This window comes from Bubalus bubalis, chromosome 6, assembly GCF_019923935.1.
Source record: "Bubalus bubalis isolate 160015118507 breed Murrah chromosome 6, NDDB_SH_1, whole genome shotgun sequence".
In the NCBI taxonomy this organism is placed as follows: Eukaryota; Metazoa; Chordata; class Mammalia; order Artiodactyla; family Bovidae; genus Bubalus; species Bubalus bubalis.
This window is the reverse complement of record NC_059162.1, coordinates 44,036,644-44,052,848: the sequence shown is the minus strand read 5'-3', so window position 1 is coordinate 44,052,848 and position 16,205 is coordinate 44,036,644. Positions and strand designations below refer to the sequence as shown.

Below are 16,205 nucleotides of genomic sequence, written 5' to 3'. Positions count from 1 at the left end.
AAATGGCAACCCACTCCAGTACTCTTGCCTGGAGAATCCCATGGACAGAGGAGCCTGGCGGGCTACAGTCCATTGGATTGCAAACAGTCGGACACAACTTAGTGACAGGCTTTCACTTTTCATAAAGACATACAACATATTTTCCTCCTTAAACGTAACATATATATGAGGTTTGTTCTCTCTTTCCTATTAATTACCGTTACTATTTGAAGCACTCAATTTGAGCTTCTTGTGTTCTGTAATGTTGAAAAAAATTATTAGAATTCTAGAAATTCACAGTAGGAGCATTTTCTACAGTAGAAGTAAACAAGGGTCTTTTAGCTTGGGGATTTTTCTTTAATCAAGTTAACTACGTTTATAAGAACCATGTAAACATTGACATTTCTATTCAAATCATCCATATATGTATTAATTTGGTACATCAAGTTTACCCAGTAGGGCAGGTCCTCCCCTAATACTAGGCCCTTTGGATAGAGAAGTGAATGGGATTGCTTCCCTGCTCTCAGGATCTCTTCATTGAGTAAGAGAGAAAAGTAAAGGAACAACTGCCATCCCAAATGGCAATTGCTATGTCAGAGGCATTCATTGGGCCATCTCTGTGCAGTTAGAGAAAGTGATCCAAAGGCAACACAATAGGAAAGCATCTGGGGAGCTTGAAATGTGCCAATTCCTGATATTTTTTATTTGAAGTCATTTGCTATGGAAAACAGAAGTGAAGATGAAAGTCAACCATGTCCAAGATATAATTAAAGTTCTTTGGATATTAAAAAAATAATAACATTGGAGAAAACTGCACAGGAAAAAAATAATCAAGACCTTAGAATACCATATAATTAAGAGCATGATTCAAAAGTGCCTGGCACCCCTTTGCTCTGGGTGTCATTAAACCTCTTGTACACATGGCCATCTTGAACTTCTGTCCTCTGATTTGGCATTTCCACTGAAGCCTGGGGCTATTCTTTCCTGAAAAGCACCAGACTAGTGCCAGATGGCTGTGGTGACATGTACCAAAGTGGCAGCGGGGTGTAATGGGACTCATGCTTCCAGGAATTTAACAGATTGGGTTCTTACAATTGGCCTGTACTTAGAATCCAGGCATGCTGTTCACCTTATCTTGAGCAGGGTCTTCATCTTGAAGTTTATCTTAAGTTCCCAGAAAACTTATGGGGAAATGTTTAAATAAAAAGTCAATATATTCTTTTTTTTTTTTTTTTTTAGGAAGAAGTGCTCAATATATTCTTTCTGAAACAAAATGAAGAGAGCTCTAGTAAAGATAGATACTAGATTTGCCCAAAAGAAGCAGTTTTCATGTTTGAGTGATAAAAAGTCCGCAGAGAAACTCTTAGGAGTATTTAAGAGTTAAGAGGAAGGGGGAGCTTTTTCATACTGCACATTTCCTCTGCAACACCCTCTTCCCATTTGCGAATTTCAGCCATTGTAGCAATATCAAGCGGAAAAGGCAATGGCAACCCACTCCAGTACTCTTGCCTGGAAAATCCCATGGATGGAGGAGCCTGGTAGGCTGCACTCCAGGAGGTTGCTAAGAGTCAGACACGACTGAGTGACTTCACTTTCACTTTTCACTTTCATGCATTGGAGGAGGAAATGGCAACCCACTCCAGTGTTCTTGCCTGGAGAATCCCAGGGACGGCAGGGCCTGGTGGGCTGCCGTCAATGGGGTCGCACAGAGTTGGACACAACTGAAGCGACTTAGCAGCAGTAGCAGCAGCAGCATTATCAAGAAGGAAAGCAGTTTGAGACCCAGGAACAAAGCAGTTTAGAGCATTTTTCCTACACTTAGGCACTTAGGTAGGAATCTGGGTGATCCCTTGTACCTGCTTTGTGACCATTGGCCAGTTTACGTGACCTCTCTCAGTTCTCTCATCTGTAAACTGGGGATACCAATAGATGGTATATAGGGCTGTAGAACTGAATGCAGCAGTCTATTATAGAACTAGCCTAGTATCTTTCACCTAGGTCCTCAATACAGTCTATGTACTACTAAGAAACTGCCCAAGTTTTCTGTTTATTTAATAGTAATATCCTGATTTCTTTCAATTAAATTCAGCAAGCATTTAATTGGACACCCAAAATTTTCGAAGCACTGTGTGAATTACAAAGGTCTTACTTTGTAGTACCAGATCTTAAGACAAAGGCTGCTGCTGCCGCTACTAAGTCGCTCTAGCCGTGTCCAACTCTGTGCAACCCCATAGACGGCAGCCCACCAGGCTCCCCTGTTCCTGGGATTCTCCAGGCAAGAACACTGGACTGGGTTGCCATTTCCTTCTCCAGTGCATGAAAGTGAAAAGTGAAAGTGAAGTTGCTCAGTCGTATCCGACTCACAGCGACCCCATGGACTGCAGCCTACCAAAGGCTGATAATATACAAATAACTACAATCCAAGGCAAACTAACAGGTCCTACAATAAAGATATATATGAGCACATGAGGCAAAATCTTCAGTTCTGGCTGGAGACTATGAGGGAGGTTTCAGGGAAAAAAAAGTTATGTGATCTCAACCTCTACGAGGATAGATTTTTATGGGAAGCAAATGTGAAAATGTAAATCAGAGACTTGAACATGTCTGTCTGGGACATAAGTGTAAGGGGGTCATAAGTGTTTGTGGTTGAGCAAGTGAAGAGTAGATACAGAGCACAATTAAACAAGGAAGGCAGATGGAAGTTGTAATATGAAAGATCATGTATAATACAAAAGGTTATTCTGGGAAATTTGCATTTTATTTAGTAATTAGTATGGCATCATGAAAGTCATGACTAGAGGTGAATTCCAGAAAAATTAGACTTGAAGTATTATGGAGGATGAAACAAATTATAGAGAATAGAGGTAAAAAAAATATCATACCATACATTATATGTCATAGTAAGAGAAGCGTGAGGGATGATTTTTACATCATGACAGCACATAGAAAATTTTAGATCTAGATGACAATATTATAAGCCCCCCATTTCACTGATGACAAATAAGACCTAGAAAGGTTAAGTGACCTGCTCCAAATCCCAGAAGCTGTGTATGCACTCAGTTCCTCAGTTGTGTCTGACTCTTTGGGACCCCATGGACTGTAGCCCACCAGACTCCTCTGTTCATGTGACTGTCCCACCCAACAGGAATATTGGAATGGGTGCCATTTCCTTCCCCACGGGATCTTCCCAACCCAGGGACCAAAACTTCATCTCCTGAATTGCAGGTGGATTCTTTACCACTGAGCCACCAGGGAAGTCCAAAAGCTAGTGGAATAATTGAGGGAAGAAACTGAATTTTTCTGGTCCTGCGGTCAGCATTGATTTCCCTCAGTCACACTGTCCTGTTTTAATTTGTATCAATGCATGTCATTGATATAAGCCACATCCATTCTATTTGTGAAAACTTGTTTAGACTTCTAGACCTTGACTACGTTATAGACACGTTCTGACCTACTCTTAATGAGGTTACAAGTGTTGTATGCTTTTCATGATCTATATTCTTGAGGTTCATTATAGTTAACCTAAATATGCTACAATTATGTTGAAGATAAACCATAAAGCCCTATACTATATTACTAGTTATTATTATTTTCAGTATTTAAAGGAAATATTTATCTCTATTAACTATCAGGCAAAAAAGCTGAGGAATATCATTAAAGATTGCACTATAGGAAATGGAAAACTCTATCACTGTGTGCTGACCTATGACCACGTTCTTATTGGCCACCAGTTTTAATAAAATTACTTTCATCTGCTAATATTTCTTCCAGTTTGAATTCCATTTGAATAGAATGTATGATTTAAGTTTCATATTTTGTATGATTGGGGGATACTTGAATTGATTCAGAGTCTGACATTTTAAATTTGTTATTAAATAAAAATGTTCTTTTTCTCTTAAATTATCTCTTGCATATAAGTGGTATGAATATACTCAATTATATTCCTTGATTCTTGTGACATTATTTGTATCAAAACCAAGTTAATTTAAGTTTGAAGTTTCCTGTGCAAGTGGTGTTTTTCAAAACTGAAGGTGATGGTGTTCAAATCATCCTGTATCAATGACATGCAGCTTTCTCCCTGCAACCTTGGACTCTCTTTAGACCCAGATTGGCATCTTACTCTCTTCTTGGTATTTTGATAACTGAGAGGCATCTCAGTTTTAATATTTCCAAAACAAAACCTTAGGTTCCTCCTAGTTAAGCTTCTCCCAGCCTTCCTTATCCTAGTAAATGACACCCCCTAGCCCAATCACTCAAGCCTCAAATCCTTAAAATCAACCTTTATTGTTTCCTTTTCAGTAACCAGCTCATCAGCAAGCCCTGTCATTTTTGTCTCTAAAGTTATATCCAGAATCTGCCAGCATCTCTTGTCTCAGTGTTGTGTGCTATGTGTAGTGCTAAGTCGCTTCAGTGGCGTCCAACTCTGTGCAACCCCATGGACTGTAGCCCGCCAGGCTCCGCTGTCCCTGGGATTTCCCAGGCAAGAATACTGGACAAGATTGCCATTCCTCCTCCAGGGGATCTCCCCAACCCAGGGATAGAACCCATGTCTCCTGCATTTGCAGGTGGATTCTTTACCACTAGTGCTGCCTAGAAAGCCCTCGCACATACTAAGCACTCAATAAGTATTTGTTGGGTTTTGAAGAGCCTTCTAATTTTCACCCTGCTTTTACCTTTGACCCATCACAATCATTCTCAACTCAACTGCCACAGTGATCTTCCTAAAATATATTTTGAGTCTTACTACATCTCTGCTTAAACACTCCAAAGTTATTTCCAATTTACTTTGAATGAATCAAATACGAATGCCTGCCATAGACTTCAATGCTCTGCGAAGTCTGGTCCCAAATCCACCTCTCTGACTTTAGCTTTCCTTTTGACTATGCCTTTTACCTGGTTTTTATATGGTTAGTTCATTCTTGCCCACTCAAGTCTCTGTTTTAAAGATACTTACCCAGGTAGGTCTTCCTTGATCTAAAATAGCAATATAGGCAATTACCACAGCCCCCTGTCTTGTCTTCTTTATATGTTTTCTCACTAATATTGTAATTTTTAATTTTTATCTGCATTCTTCAGAAAGAATGAAATCTTCATCAGAATAAGGACTTTGTCTTTTATCACAGCTGTATTCCCAGGATGTAGAACAATGCCTCCAACTAGTAGGCTTCAATAGATATTTGTTGAATGAATACATAAATAAGCCATGGATACAATGTATGTAACTGACCTTCTGTTACCATGATCCCGCCACTTTATGAATATCACAGTGGACTCCAAATTTACCATGTCTGTGTAAAAGGAAAAAAAAAGAATTGATAGGTCTGTAGGCTGAGAGCAAGTGAACTCCCTGAATGAGAAAAGTTTGTTATTTTCAAGATGCTAAAAACAAGTAAGCTATTTGACCTAGATAAAATGTCATGATAGATTCCATAAAATGTTTCACTAACATTGATGTACACCTTGTATTTGTCTTTTTCAAGTTGGCATCAGAAAAATCAATATTACCTAGTAAACGTCATCTTTTGAAACACATTTCTTTTGTTTGCTCTGTTCTCTAAACTATTATAATTTTCTCTCTAAAAATTGCCCTATTATTTTTACTCACAAGTCTCATATCAGAGGATAATTATAAAAATCAATCTTTTCCTTTTGAAAACCATTTCCCCAATCTTCAGATAATTTCCCTTCTCTGCATTGCTGCATATAAGTACTGTGGTTCACACCTTTTCTTTTGCTCTGACATAACTAGAGAATAAAATTCTTAATACTTAACTATATAGGACTTTTAAAATCTCTTTTTAAATCTCATCTTAAATGCAATCAAAAGCTGTCTGTGTGATTTTATGTATATATATCATTTTATGTATATATATCAATTCTATATCTATGCCAAAGTTAGCACATACTGTCTGTTAAATTTCTTACATTCAGAAGAAAGTTATTGCTGTATACTTCAAAAGGTAAAAATAATCTTTGAAGATAAGTATGTTAGAAACAAACATTGCCATTTAATCCATTACACTGTCCAGTAGTAAAATACAGTATAGGAAAATGATGTCTAAAATTACTTTTACCCCAAATATTTTAATAAGTATTTTGTTCAAATCTCTTTCTTAAAAACCAAAATTGATATAAAAGGGAAAGAGTAAAAGATACCTTTTTTAAAAAGTCAGAGAAACAAATATCAAATGGGAATGAAAATATGATTCTTATTTTGAAGACAGATGAAAGTCTTGAAACATGCTTCAATAGAACTATATAAAAGATATTAACATATGGATAGAAAGATATACGAATTAGAAAAGTGGAAAAATTAGCCATTTCAAGGAGGCTGTCTTAAAAGACTAAACTGCATAATATTAATAATGAAGGAAATTTTTTCACACATATTTATTTATAATATATATGCATATATATTTGAAAGAAATATGATATTATATTATTAGTTTAAATATTAAAGTGAAAAAGCTTAGGCCCCATTTTAAGGATATTTTCATTGGAGAAGCAGGAGAAAGGCTATAACTAATCTATACAAGATCACTGTAATAAAGAACAGTGTGTAGAAATTTCCAAAGACAAAGTAGTGGGAAATTAAGAAAGAGGAAATTACCCTCAAAAAGGATTACCAAGTAAGGCAAGTGGGAAAGGTTACATTTGAGGAGTGTATTATTATTAATATGTATAACAGCAATGACCATCTCAAACATGACTCCTGTTTAAAACATATATGTGAAGGTCTAAAAGATGAACTAATGGCATCAGGGGAAGAATATGGATCATCAAATCTGGTTAAATATTTGACATTCAAATTAATGGAGGAAAATTTTTTCTAAATTTATTGAAACCACATTTCTAAGATAATGTTTATGCTAAGTGCAACTTACTGTTAACTACAGATTTGCAAATATAAACTCTTATTTAAACAGAACTGCAGATTAAACAATACCCCCATTCATTGATGCTAACTGTATTTCAGAATACCAGACCATCTGACCTGCCTCTTGAGAAATCTGTATGCAGGTCAGGAAGCAACAGTTAGAACTAGATATGGAACAGCTGACTGGTTCCAAATAGGAAAAGGATTATGTCAGGGCTGTATATTATCACCCTGCTTATTTAACTTATATGCAGAGTACATCATGAGAAACGCTGAGCTGAAACACAAGCTAGAATCAAGATTGTCGGGAGAAGTATCAATAACCTCAGATATGCAGATGACACCACCCTTATGGTAGAAAGCAAAGAAGAACTAAAGAGCCTCTTGATGAAAGTGAAAGAGGAGAGTGAAAAAGTTGACTTAAAGCTCAACATTCAGAAAACGAAGATCATGGCATCTGGCCCCATCACTTCATGGCAAATAGGTGGGGAAACAGTGGAAACAGTGGCAGACTTTATTTTGGGAGGCTCCAAAATCACTTCAGATGGTGACTGCAGCCATGAAATTAAAAGACGCTTACGCCTTGGAAGAAAAGCAATGTCCAACCAAGACAGCATATTAAAAAGCAGATATGCTGCTTTTTTCAATCCCAAAGAAAGGCAATGCCAAAAAATGCTCATCTCACACGCTAGTAGAGTAATGCTCAAAATTCTCCAAGCCAGGCTTCAACAATACGTGAACTGTGAAATTCCAGATGTTCAAGTTGGTTTTAGAAAAGGCAGAGGAACCAGAGATAAAATTGCCAACATCCACTGGATCATCAAAAAAGCAAGAGAGTTCCAGAAAAACATCTATTTCTGCTTTATTGACTATGCCAAAGCCTTTGACTGTGTGGATCACAATCAACTGTGGAAAATTCTGAAAGAGATGGGAATACCAGACCACTTGACCTGCCTCTTGAGAAACCTATATGCAGGTCAGGAAGCAACAGTTAGAACTGGACATGGAACAACAGACTGGTTCCAAATAGGTAAAGGAGTCAAGGCTGTATATTGTCACCCTGCTTATTTAACTTCTATAGAGAGTACATGATGAGAAACGCTGGACTGGAGGAAGCATAAGCTAGAATCAAGATTGCCGGGAGAAATATCAATAACCTCAGATGTGCAGATGACACCATGCTTATGGCAGAAAGTGAAGAGGAACTAAAGAGCCTCTTAATGAAAGTGAAAGAGGAAAGTGAAAAAGTTGGTTTAAAGCTCAACATTCAGAAAACTAAGATTGTGGCAATTGGTCCCATCATTTCATGGCAAATAGATGGAGAGACAGTGGAAACAGTGGCTGACTTTATTTTTCTGGGCTCCAAAATGATTGCAGATGGTGACTGCAGCCATAAAATTAAAAGATGCTTACTCTTTGGAAGGAAAGTTATGACCAACCTAGACAGCATATTAAAAATCAGAGACATTACTTTGTCAACAAAGGTCCATCTAGTCAAGGCTATAGTTTTTCCAGTAGTCATGTATGGATGTGAGAGTTGGACTATAAACAAAGCTGAGGGCTGAAGAATTGATGCTTTTGAACTGTGGTGTTGGAAAACACTCTTGAGAGTCTCTTAGACTGCAAGGAGATCCAACCAGTCCATCCTAAAGGAGATCAGTCCTGGGTGTTCATTGCAAGGACTGATGTTGAAGCTGAAACGCCAATACTTTGGCCACCTGATGCAAAGAGCTGACTCATTTGAAAAGACCCTGATGCTGGGAAAGATTGAGGGCAGGAGGAGAAGGGATGACAGAGGATGAGATGGTGGGATGGCATCACCGACCCAATGGACATGGGTTTGGGTGGACTCTGGGAGTTGGTGATGGAAAGGGAGGCCTGGCGTGCTGTGATTCATGGGGTCACAAAGAGTCGAACACGACTGAGTGACTGAACTGAACTAATGCTGCTTTTTACTTATGCAGTAATATGCTGCATATTACTTTGCCAACAAAGGTCTGTCTGGTTAAGGCTATTGTTTTTCCAGTAGTCATGTATGAATGTTAGAGTAGGGCTATAAAGAAAGCTGAGCACCAAAAATTGATGCTTTTGAACTGTGGTGTTGGAGAAGACTCTTGATAATCCCTTGGACTGCAAGGAGATCCAACCAGTCAATCCTAAAGGAAATCAGCCCTGAATATTTATTGGAAGGACTGGTGTTGAAACTGAAACTCCAATAATTTGGCTACCTGATGCAAAGAACTGACTAATTTAAAAAGACCCTGATGCTGGGAAAGATTGAAAGCGGGAGGAGAAGGGGATGACAGAGGGTGAGATGGTTGGATAGCATCATCGATTCAATGGACATGAGTTTTAGTACATTGAGTTAACTCCAGGTGTTGGTGATGGACAGAGAGGCCTGGCGTGCATGGGGTCGCAAAGAGTTGGACAGGACTGAATGACTGAACTGAACTGAACTGATCCTAAAACTCTACTCCCATTTTTGGAAATGAAGCACAGAGCTATGTTTAAGAAATAAGACCTTGTGGCTACAATTCATGGATTCGAAATCCAACCACTTCTACTTGCTAGAGGATACTGAGCTTATCTATCTGAAAAGTATAAATAATTGTTTAGCATAAGTACCTCCCAAATAGTTAGCACTTATGTCATAATTGAAAGTTTTTAATTAGATGAATTAAAATTAATAAAATTAATTAAAATTTCAAAGACAGAAAATTATCTGTCATATTGAGTGCTATTTAAAGTATTTGTTGAATTAAAGACAGAACATATTTAACTTGATTTAAATGGAAAAATCTTAATTGTGCACATAGACCATAAAGTGTTGATTTATTGGTCAGGTCTGGAAGCTACTACTTCTTACAGGAGAGGGAAATGGTGAGGAGGAATGACCAGATATTTAGAGTGGTCAAATGGTCATGGATTTTAATAAGAAAAATGTAAGTGTTTTTACAGGCTTTTGTTCTCTCTATTGAAAAGCATCCATCTGAAAAACAGAAAGACAATGCCAGATTAGTTTCATACATTATTAATTTTTCCAATAAACTTAATTCTCACCTCATTACAAAAACTATATTGGGAATAGAAGACATAATACTGTCTTGTAAATTTATTTATTTTTAAGCCAGATGACCAGAAATTGTGGATGGTCAATAATATTTTTTTAACAAAACTTGATCTGCTTTGTTAAATAAATATTGTTTCCTCCACTAGTAAGTAAGCCTTAGGATAGATAATTTTTTCAATGTTGTAGAAATCTATGTCTTCAGATTCTGAAAGACCTGGCATTGGACATTATATTTGAAGTAGTTTTCTCTAGCTGAGAATAGGTGTCTAAGTAAGCTTATGATCTTTAATCACCAAGCCCATGTCTTGTTTGCCATATCATAGGAAGGACCCACATAGTACCTGGCACATTGTAGGTTGAACGAATGAATAATTGAATCTATGACACAAAGTCTAGAAAGTAAATTGTGCCTAGTTTAGGTTTAGCAGACAAACTGGAAGACATCCAGTGAAATTAGAATTTCAGACAAACAATTTTTAACATAAGTATCTCCAAAATATTACATGGGGACCACTCTAAAAGTGATTTATTGCTTATCTGAAATTCTAATTTCACTGAGTGATGTATTTTCATTTGCTAAATCTGGTAACTCTAGTCTAGTTATTGTAATGAATTAATATTTGCTTGTTTATTCAATTAGTCATTTATCAACAGGCATTTATTGTTTTATTAAATTATGAAATGATATATTGCATGCCTACCATGTGCCAGGAATAATTCTATACCTTGGGGACTCAGCAATAAATAACATTGGCAGACTCACTTCATGGAGCATGTATTTCAGTAGGAGATGAGGGGAGAAGAAAAATAAATAAGTGAAGTGTTAAATCAATAAGACAATTTCAGTTAATGATAAACGTCATGAAGAAATGAAAAGATGATGATGGGGGTAGAGGGAAAGATGGATCAATGACTACCCTCTTAATGATGATACAGAAGTCATCATTAAATGATAAGGAAAAGCCATTCAAAGAGCTGGGGGAGAACACAAAAGAAAGAAGAAACAGCACATGCAAAAACCCTAGGTAGAAATGAATTTGACTGCTACAGGGTAAGAGTGAAGACCATAGGACTACAGCAAACTAAAAAGCTTCTACACAGCAAAGGAAACCATCAAAAAATGAAAAGACAGCCAATCAGATGTAGTGAAAGTGAAAGTCGCTCAGTCGTGTCCGACTCTTTGCTACCCCATGGACTAAGTCCATGGAATTCTCCAGGCCAGAATACTGGAGTGGGTAGCCTTTCCTTTCTCCAGGGGATCTTCCCAACCCAGAGATTGAACCCAGGTCTCCCACATTGCAGTCAGATTCTTAACCAACTGAGCTATGAGGGAAGCCTAATCAGATGAAAAAAGTACTTATAAATCATTTATCTATTATAATGGCATCACCAACTCAGTGGACATGAACTTGGGCAAACTCCAGGAGATAGTGAGGGACAGGGAGGCCTGTTGTGCTGCAGTCCATGGGATTGCAAAGGGTCAGAAATGACTTAGCAACTGAACAACAAAATCTATTATAATTAGGGCCAATATCCAAAGTACATATAAGGGACTCATACTACTTAATAGGGCCTTCTCCAGTGACTCAGTGGTAAAGGATCCACCTGCAATACAGGATACGTGTGTTTGATCTTTGGGTTGGGAAGATCCCCTGGAGAAGGAAATGGCAACCCACTTTAGTATTCTAGCCTGGAAAAGCCCATGGACAGAGGCTAGCATGTTGGGCTATGGTCCATGGGATTGCAAAGAGTCAGGGACAATTTAGCAACTAAACAACAACAACAACTTAATAGCAAAAAAAAAAAACAAACAAACAAACAAAAAAAAACTCCCACAAAACAAGAAAACCCAAGCAATTTGATTATAAAATGAGCAAAGGATCTGAATAGACAATTTTCCAAAGAAGATATACAGTGGCCAATAGATATAGGAAAAGATGCTCAATATCACTAATCATGAAGGAAATGTAAATCAAAACCATATGAGGTATCACCTCACACCTATTAGAATGGTTATCCTCAAAAAGACAAGAAATAACAAGTATTGACATAGATGTGGTGGAAAGGGAACCATTGTGCTCTGTTTAGGTATGGAAACTTGTGCATCCACTGTGGAAAACAGTAGTTTTCTAAAAAAAATTAAAAATAAGAGTGCCAGATGATCCAGTGGTTCCACTTCCTGGTATTTATCTAAAGAAAACTAAAACACCAACTGGAAAAGATATATGCCCCACTGTGTTCATTGTAGCATAGTTTGCAGTAATCAAGACATGGATTCAACCTAAGTGTCCACTGATGGATGAAGAAGTAAAGAAAATGTGGTACATATATACCATGGAATATTATTCAGCCTTCAAAAAGAAGGAAATACTGACATTTGAGACAACATGGATGGATTTTTAAGGCAGTATGCCAAGTGAAATAAGTCAGCCAGAGAAAGATAAATATCATATGATTTCATCTATATGTAGAATCAAAGAAACAATAGCAATAAAAAAATCAAATTCATAGAAATAGAGAACAGACTGGTGGTTGCCAGAGGTGGGGAATGACAGTGGGCAAGATGGGTAAAGGGGGTTGAAAGTCACAGATGCTCAGTTATAAGGCAAATAAGTCCTAGGGATGTAATGTTCATGTAGAGACTATAGGTAATAATACTGTATTGTATGTTTAAAAGTTGCTAAGAGAGTTGATTTTAAAAGTACTAATCATAAAAAAGAAATTGTTAAGTATGTGTAGTGATGGATGTTAACTAAATTTATTGGGATCATTTTGCAATATATATAAAAATATTAAACCTTATGTTGCATACCTGAAATTAATATAATATTATATGTTGATATATGTCAATTATGTCTCAATCAAAAGGGGCGACCCATTGGCTTATAGTGCTTAGGGGGCTGGTTGCTACTGCTGCTGTTTAGTCACTAAGTTGTGTCCAACTCTTTGCTATCCCATAGTCTGTAGCCCTTCAGTCTCCTCTGTCCATGGGGTTCTCCAGGCAAGAATACTGGAATGAGTTGCCATTTGCTTCTCCAGGGGATCTTCCTGACTCAGGGATGGAACCCACTTCTCCTGCTTGACAGGCACAGATCTTTACCACAGATCCACCTGTAAAGCCCAAGGGGACTGGTAGCGGTGGTTTAGTCACTAAGTCGTGTCCAACTCTTGCAACCCCATGGACTGTAGCCTGCCAGGCTCCTCTGTCCATGGGATTCTCAAGGCAAGAATACTGGAGTGGGTTGCCATTTCCTTCTCCAGGGGATCTTCCTGACCCAGGAATCAAACCCGGGTCTCCTGCATTGTAGGCAGATTCTACAGTGGGGGGCTGGGGAATAGTATAAATATGGTATAAAAAGATGTAAGAAACTGAAGCAAGAGCCAGGTCATGCATTCAATGGTGTAAAATTTGAATTTTATTCAAGCAAAAGGGGACCCACTGGAGTAGTTAAAATCAGGAGCAATATGACCTAAAATAAAATATTTTCAGAATATTTAGAATGCTGGGTAGAAATTGGATAGATGGGATGGGGAGGGTAAGTGTGAAAGTGGAGCAGCATTTAGGAGTAATCCAAGAGCAAAGGTGAGGCATGCCGTGGGTTCAGAGAAGGCTGGTGACAGAGGTGGATGGATTAGAGTTTATTTTGAAGGCAGAAGCAATAGTAAGTATGAATGACTTTAATTCTGAGATCAGAGAGGAGTAGTAAGAGAAAATGGAAAACACTTGTGTTTCTAATTTCAGTATGTACTGATTCTATGTATGACCTGTGTAGAAAAATAAATTTATCTTCTCTGTCCTTCATTCTCAGTTGCCTATATTGGCATCATCGGTGGTTAGCCTGTATTTCCTTGAACTCACGGATGTCTTCAAACCCGTGCACTCTGGATTCAGCTGCTATGACCGGAGTCTTAGCATGCCATACATTGAACCCACCCAGGAGGCAATTCCTTTCCTCATGTTGCTTAGCTTGGCTTTTGCTGGACCTGCAATTACGGTAAGAATTGCCCCCAAATTGTGTTTGTCAGCCCCAGAAGACTAAGAATGACCACATTTATGTAATAAATGAGGTGTCCCTGGTGGCTCAGATGGTGAAGAATCTGTCTACAACGCGGGAGACCTGGGTTTGATCCCTGGGTTGGGAAGATCCCCTGGAGTCAGGAATGGCAACCCATTCCAGTATTCTCGCCTGGAGAATTCCCTGGACAGAGGGGCCTGGTGGGCTGCTGTCCATGGGGTCGCACAGAGTCAGAAGGACTGAGCAACTAATTTTCACTTTCATGTAATAAATGGGTTAAAAACAAACAATAAGTTTCTGATACACTTCCTCATTAATGTATTTCTCATGCATTCATGGAGAAGGAAATGGCAACCCACTCCAGTATTCTTGCCTGGAGAATCCCATGGACAAAGGGGCCTGGTGGGCTACTGTCCATGGGGTTGCACAGAGTCGGACACGACTGAAGTGACTTAGCATGCATGCATGCATTGGAGAAGGAAATGGTAACCCACTCCAGTATTCTTGCCTAGAGAATCCCATGGACAGAAGAGCCTGCGGGCTGCTGTCTGTGGGGTTGCACAGAGTTGGGCACCACTGAAGCAACTTAGCAGCAGCAGCAGCATGCATTCATACCATATCTCAAGTCTTAGAAACTGTGGGAAAAAAACAAATAATTCTATAGCCAACAAACTTTGTTCTTCAAAGTGCATGTTGCTATCAATTTTAGCAGATTAGCACTTTTTATTGATTCTTAGCCCTGAGCATGCACAACTGTACAGAAAAGAGGGTACAACTCACATTCCTGTCCCCCACAAAATAAAATAATTTAGATTCAGAATAAGCATTTGGATTTTAAAATGTTTAACCTAAAGAAATGACCTAACCTATTGAAAATGAATTAGAAATGTAGTTATTTTTAGTTTGCTAACATACAAATTGGGAATTAGATATTTTTCAATAAATTTATTAATAAATAACACAAACATAGTCTTTATAGCATCTCTTTGGCCCCCAAAACCTGCCTACAAGGACAAGAATCATGTTTCAGGGTAAATAATATTTATTTCTAACAGCAGGAACTCTTTACTTTTATGATGCTAATGAATGTCAGAGGAAGAGATCATTAAATAAAAAGCTGTATTTGAATGGAGTTTTTATAGGATCCCCTAAAGAACTGGCCTATTCTGGTTCATTATATGGCAGTTTTAGAAAAGTCTCTGCATTGACCTTTTGTATACCCTTGGATTTGTTTCTTTTTTAATTTCTTCACATTAAACAACAGCATTCTATTTACACTATAAATTACATGAAATATTATCAGAAGATAAAACTGAAACTTAATTTTTCCTAGAACTTCACCATACTTAAAAGATGAATTTTGAGACCTTTTGGTCTCAAAACACTTTGTAAGTTTTAAGAAATGAGTTATCTGAACTTCAGTAACTCCAGAATGATTGGAACTGTTAATGATGTACTTGGAAGCAGCTGAGACTCTGACTAAAAGCATATCTAACATGCAACATTGCTCAGAGTGGGCTTCTTTGGTGGCTCAGACGGTAAAGCGTCTGCCTGCAATGCGGGAGACCCAGGTTTGATCCCTGGGTTGAGAAGATCCCCTGGAGAAGGAAATGGCAACCCACTCCAGTACTCTTGCCAGGAAAATCCCATGGACAAGGAACCTGGTAGGCTACGGTCTGTGGAGTCACAAAATCAGACATGACTGAGTGACTTCACTTTCGCTCCTGTTCAGAGTAACAGTATTTTCTGGTCATTTCTCTAATAACTTACCAAAAAATCTGTTATCATCCAGTTATTTGACAAAAGCTAAAAGTATACATGTTTTAAATCTAGTAGACCAGAAAGCATTTCTCCTAATTGGAATATAATGCAGAAATTTATTGTAATTCATATATTTGAAGTACAATTGTAAAATACAAATGCTTGTGACTCTACTGAAGAGACTATGATGACATTTCATCAATTACATAATTTCTTCTTTATATACCCAGAAGTCTTTCTTCCCTGGGTCTTAGACTAAGTGGCTAGGAGAACACATCTAATTGTGGCTTTTCCTGCCAGCCTCATTTATTTCACACTGATCCCTTAGCTGACACTGTTACAGGTCCTGGGGCCAATGACCTTGGCCTCATCATTGTCTTCCCGCTTTTCTGACTCCCTCATTTCCAGTAATAAATTCTCAATATGCAATTAAGGATGCTTTCTGGGGCATTCTGAGTCAACACTTTCTTTCTTGAGCCTTGAGAAGTGAAAGAACAAGTTT

The 16,205-nt window shown here is 38.0% G+C and overlaps 1 protein-coding gene across 1 annotated transcript in view; it reads left to right on the top strand.

Annotated features, from left to right (window-relative positions):
- PLPPR4 (phospholipid phosphatase related 4) overlaps positions 1–16,205 on the top strand; it is a 56,006-nt gene that overhangs the window by 18,247 nt on the left and 21,554 nt on the right. The window contains exon 2 of the mRNA XM_006053086.4: positions 13,736–13,921. Coding sequence (XP_006053148.1) covers positions 13,736–13,921 — 186 coding nt within the window. The remainder of the gene's footprint in view (positions 1–13,735; positions 13,922–16,205) is intronic.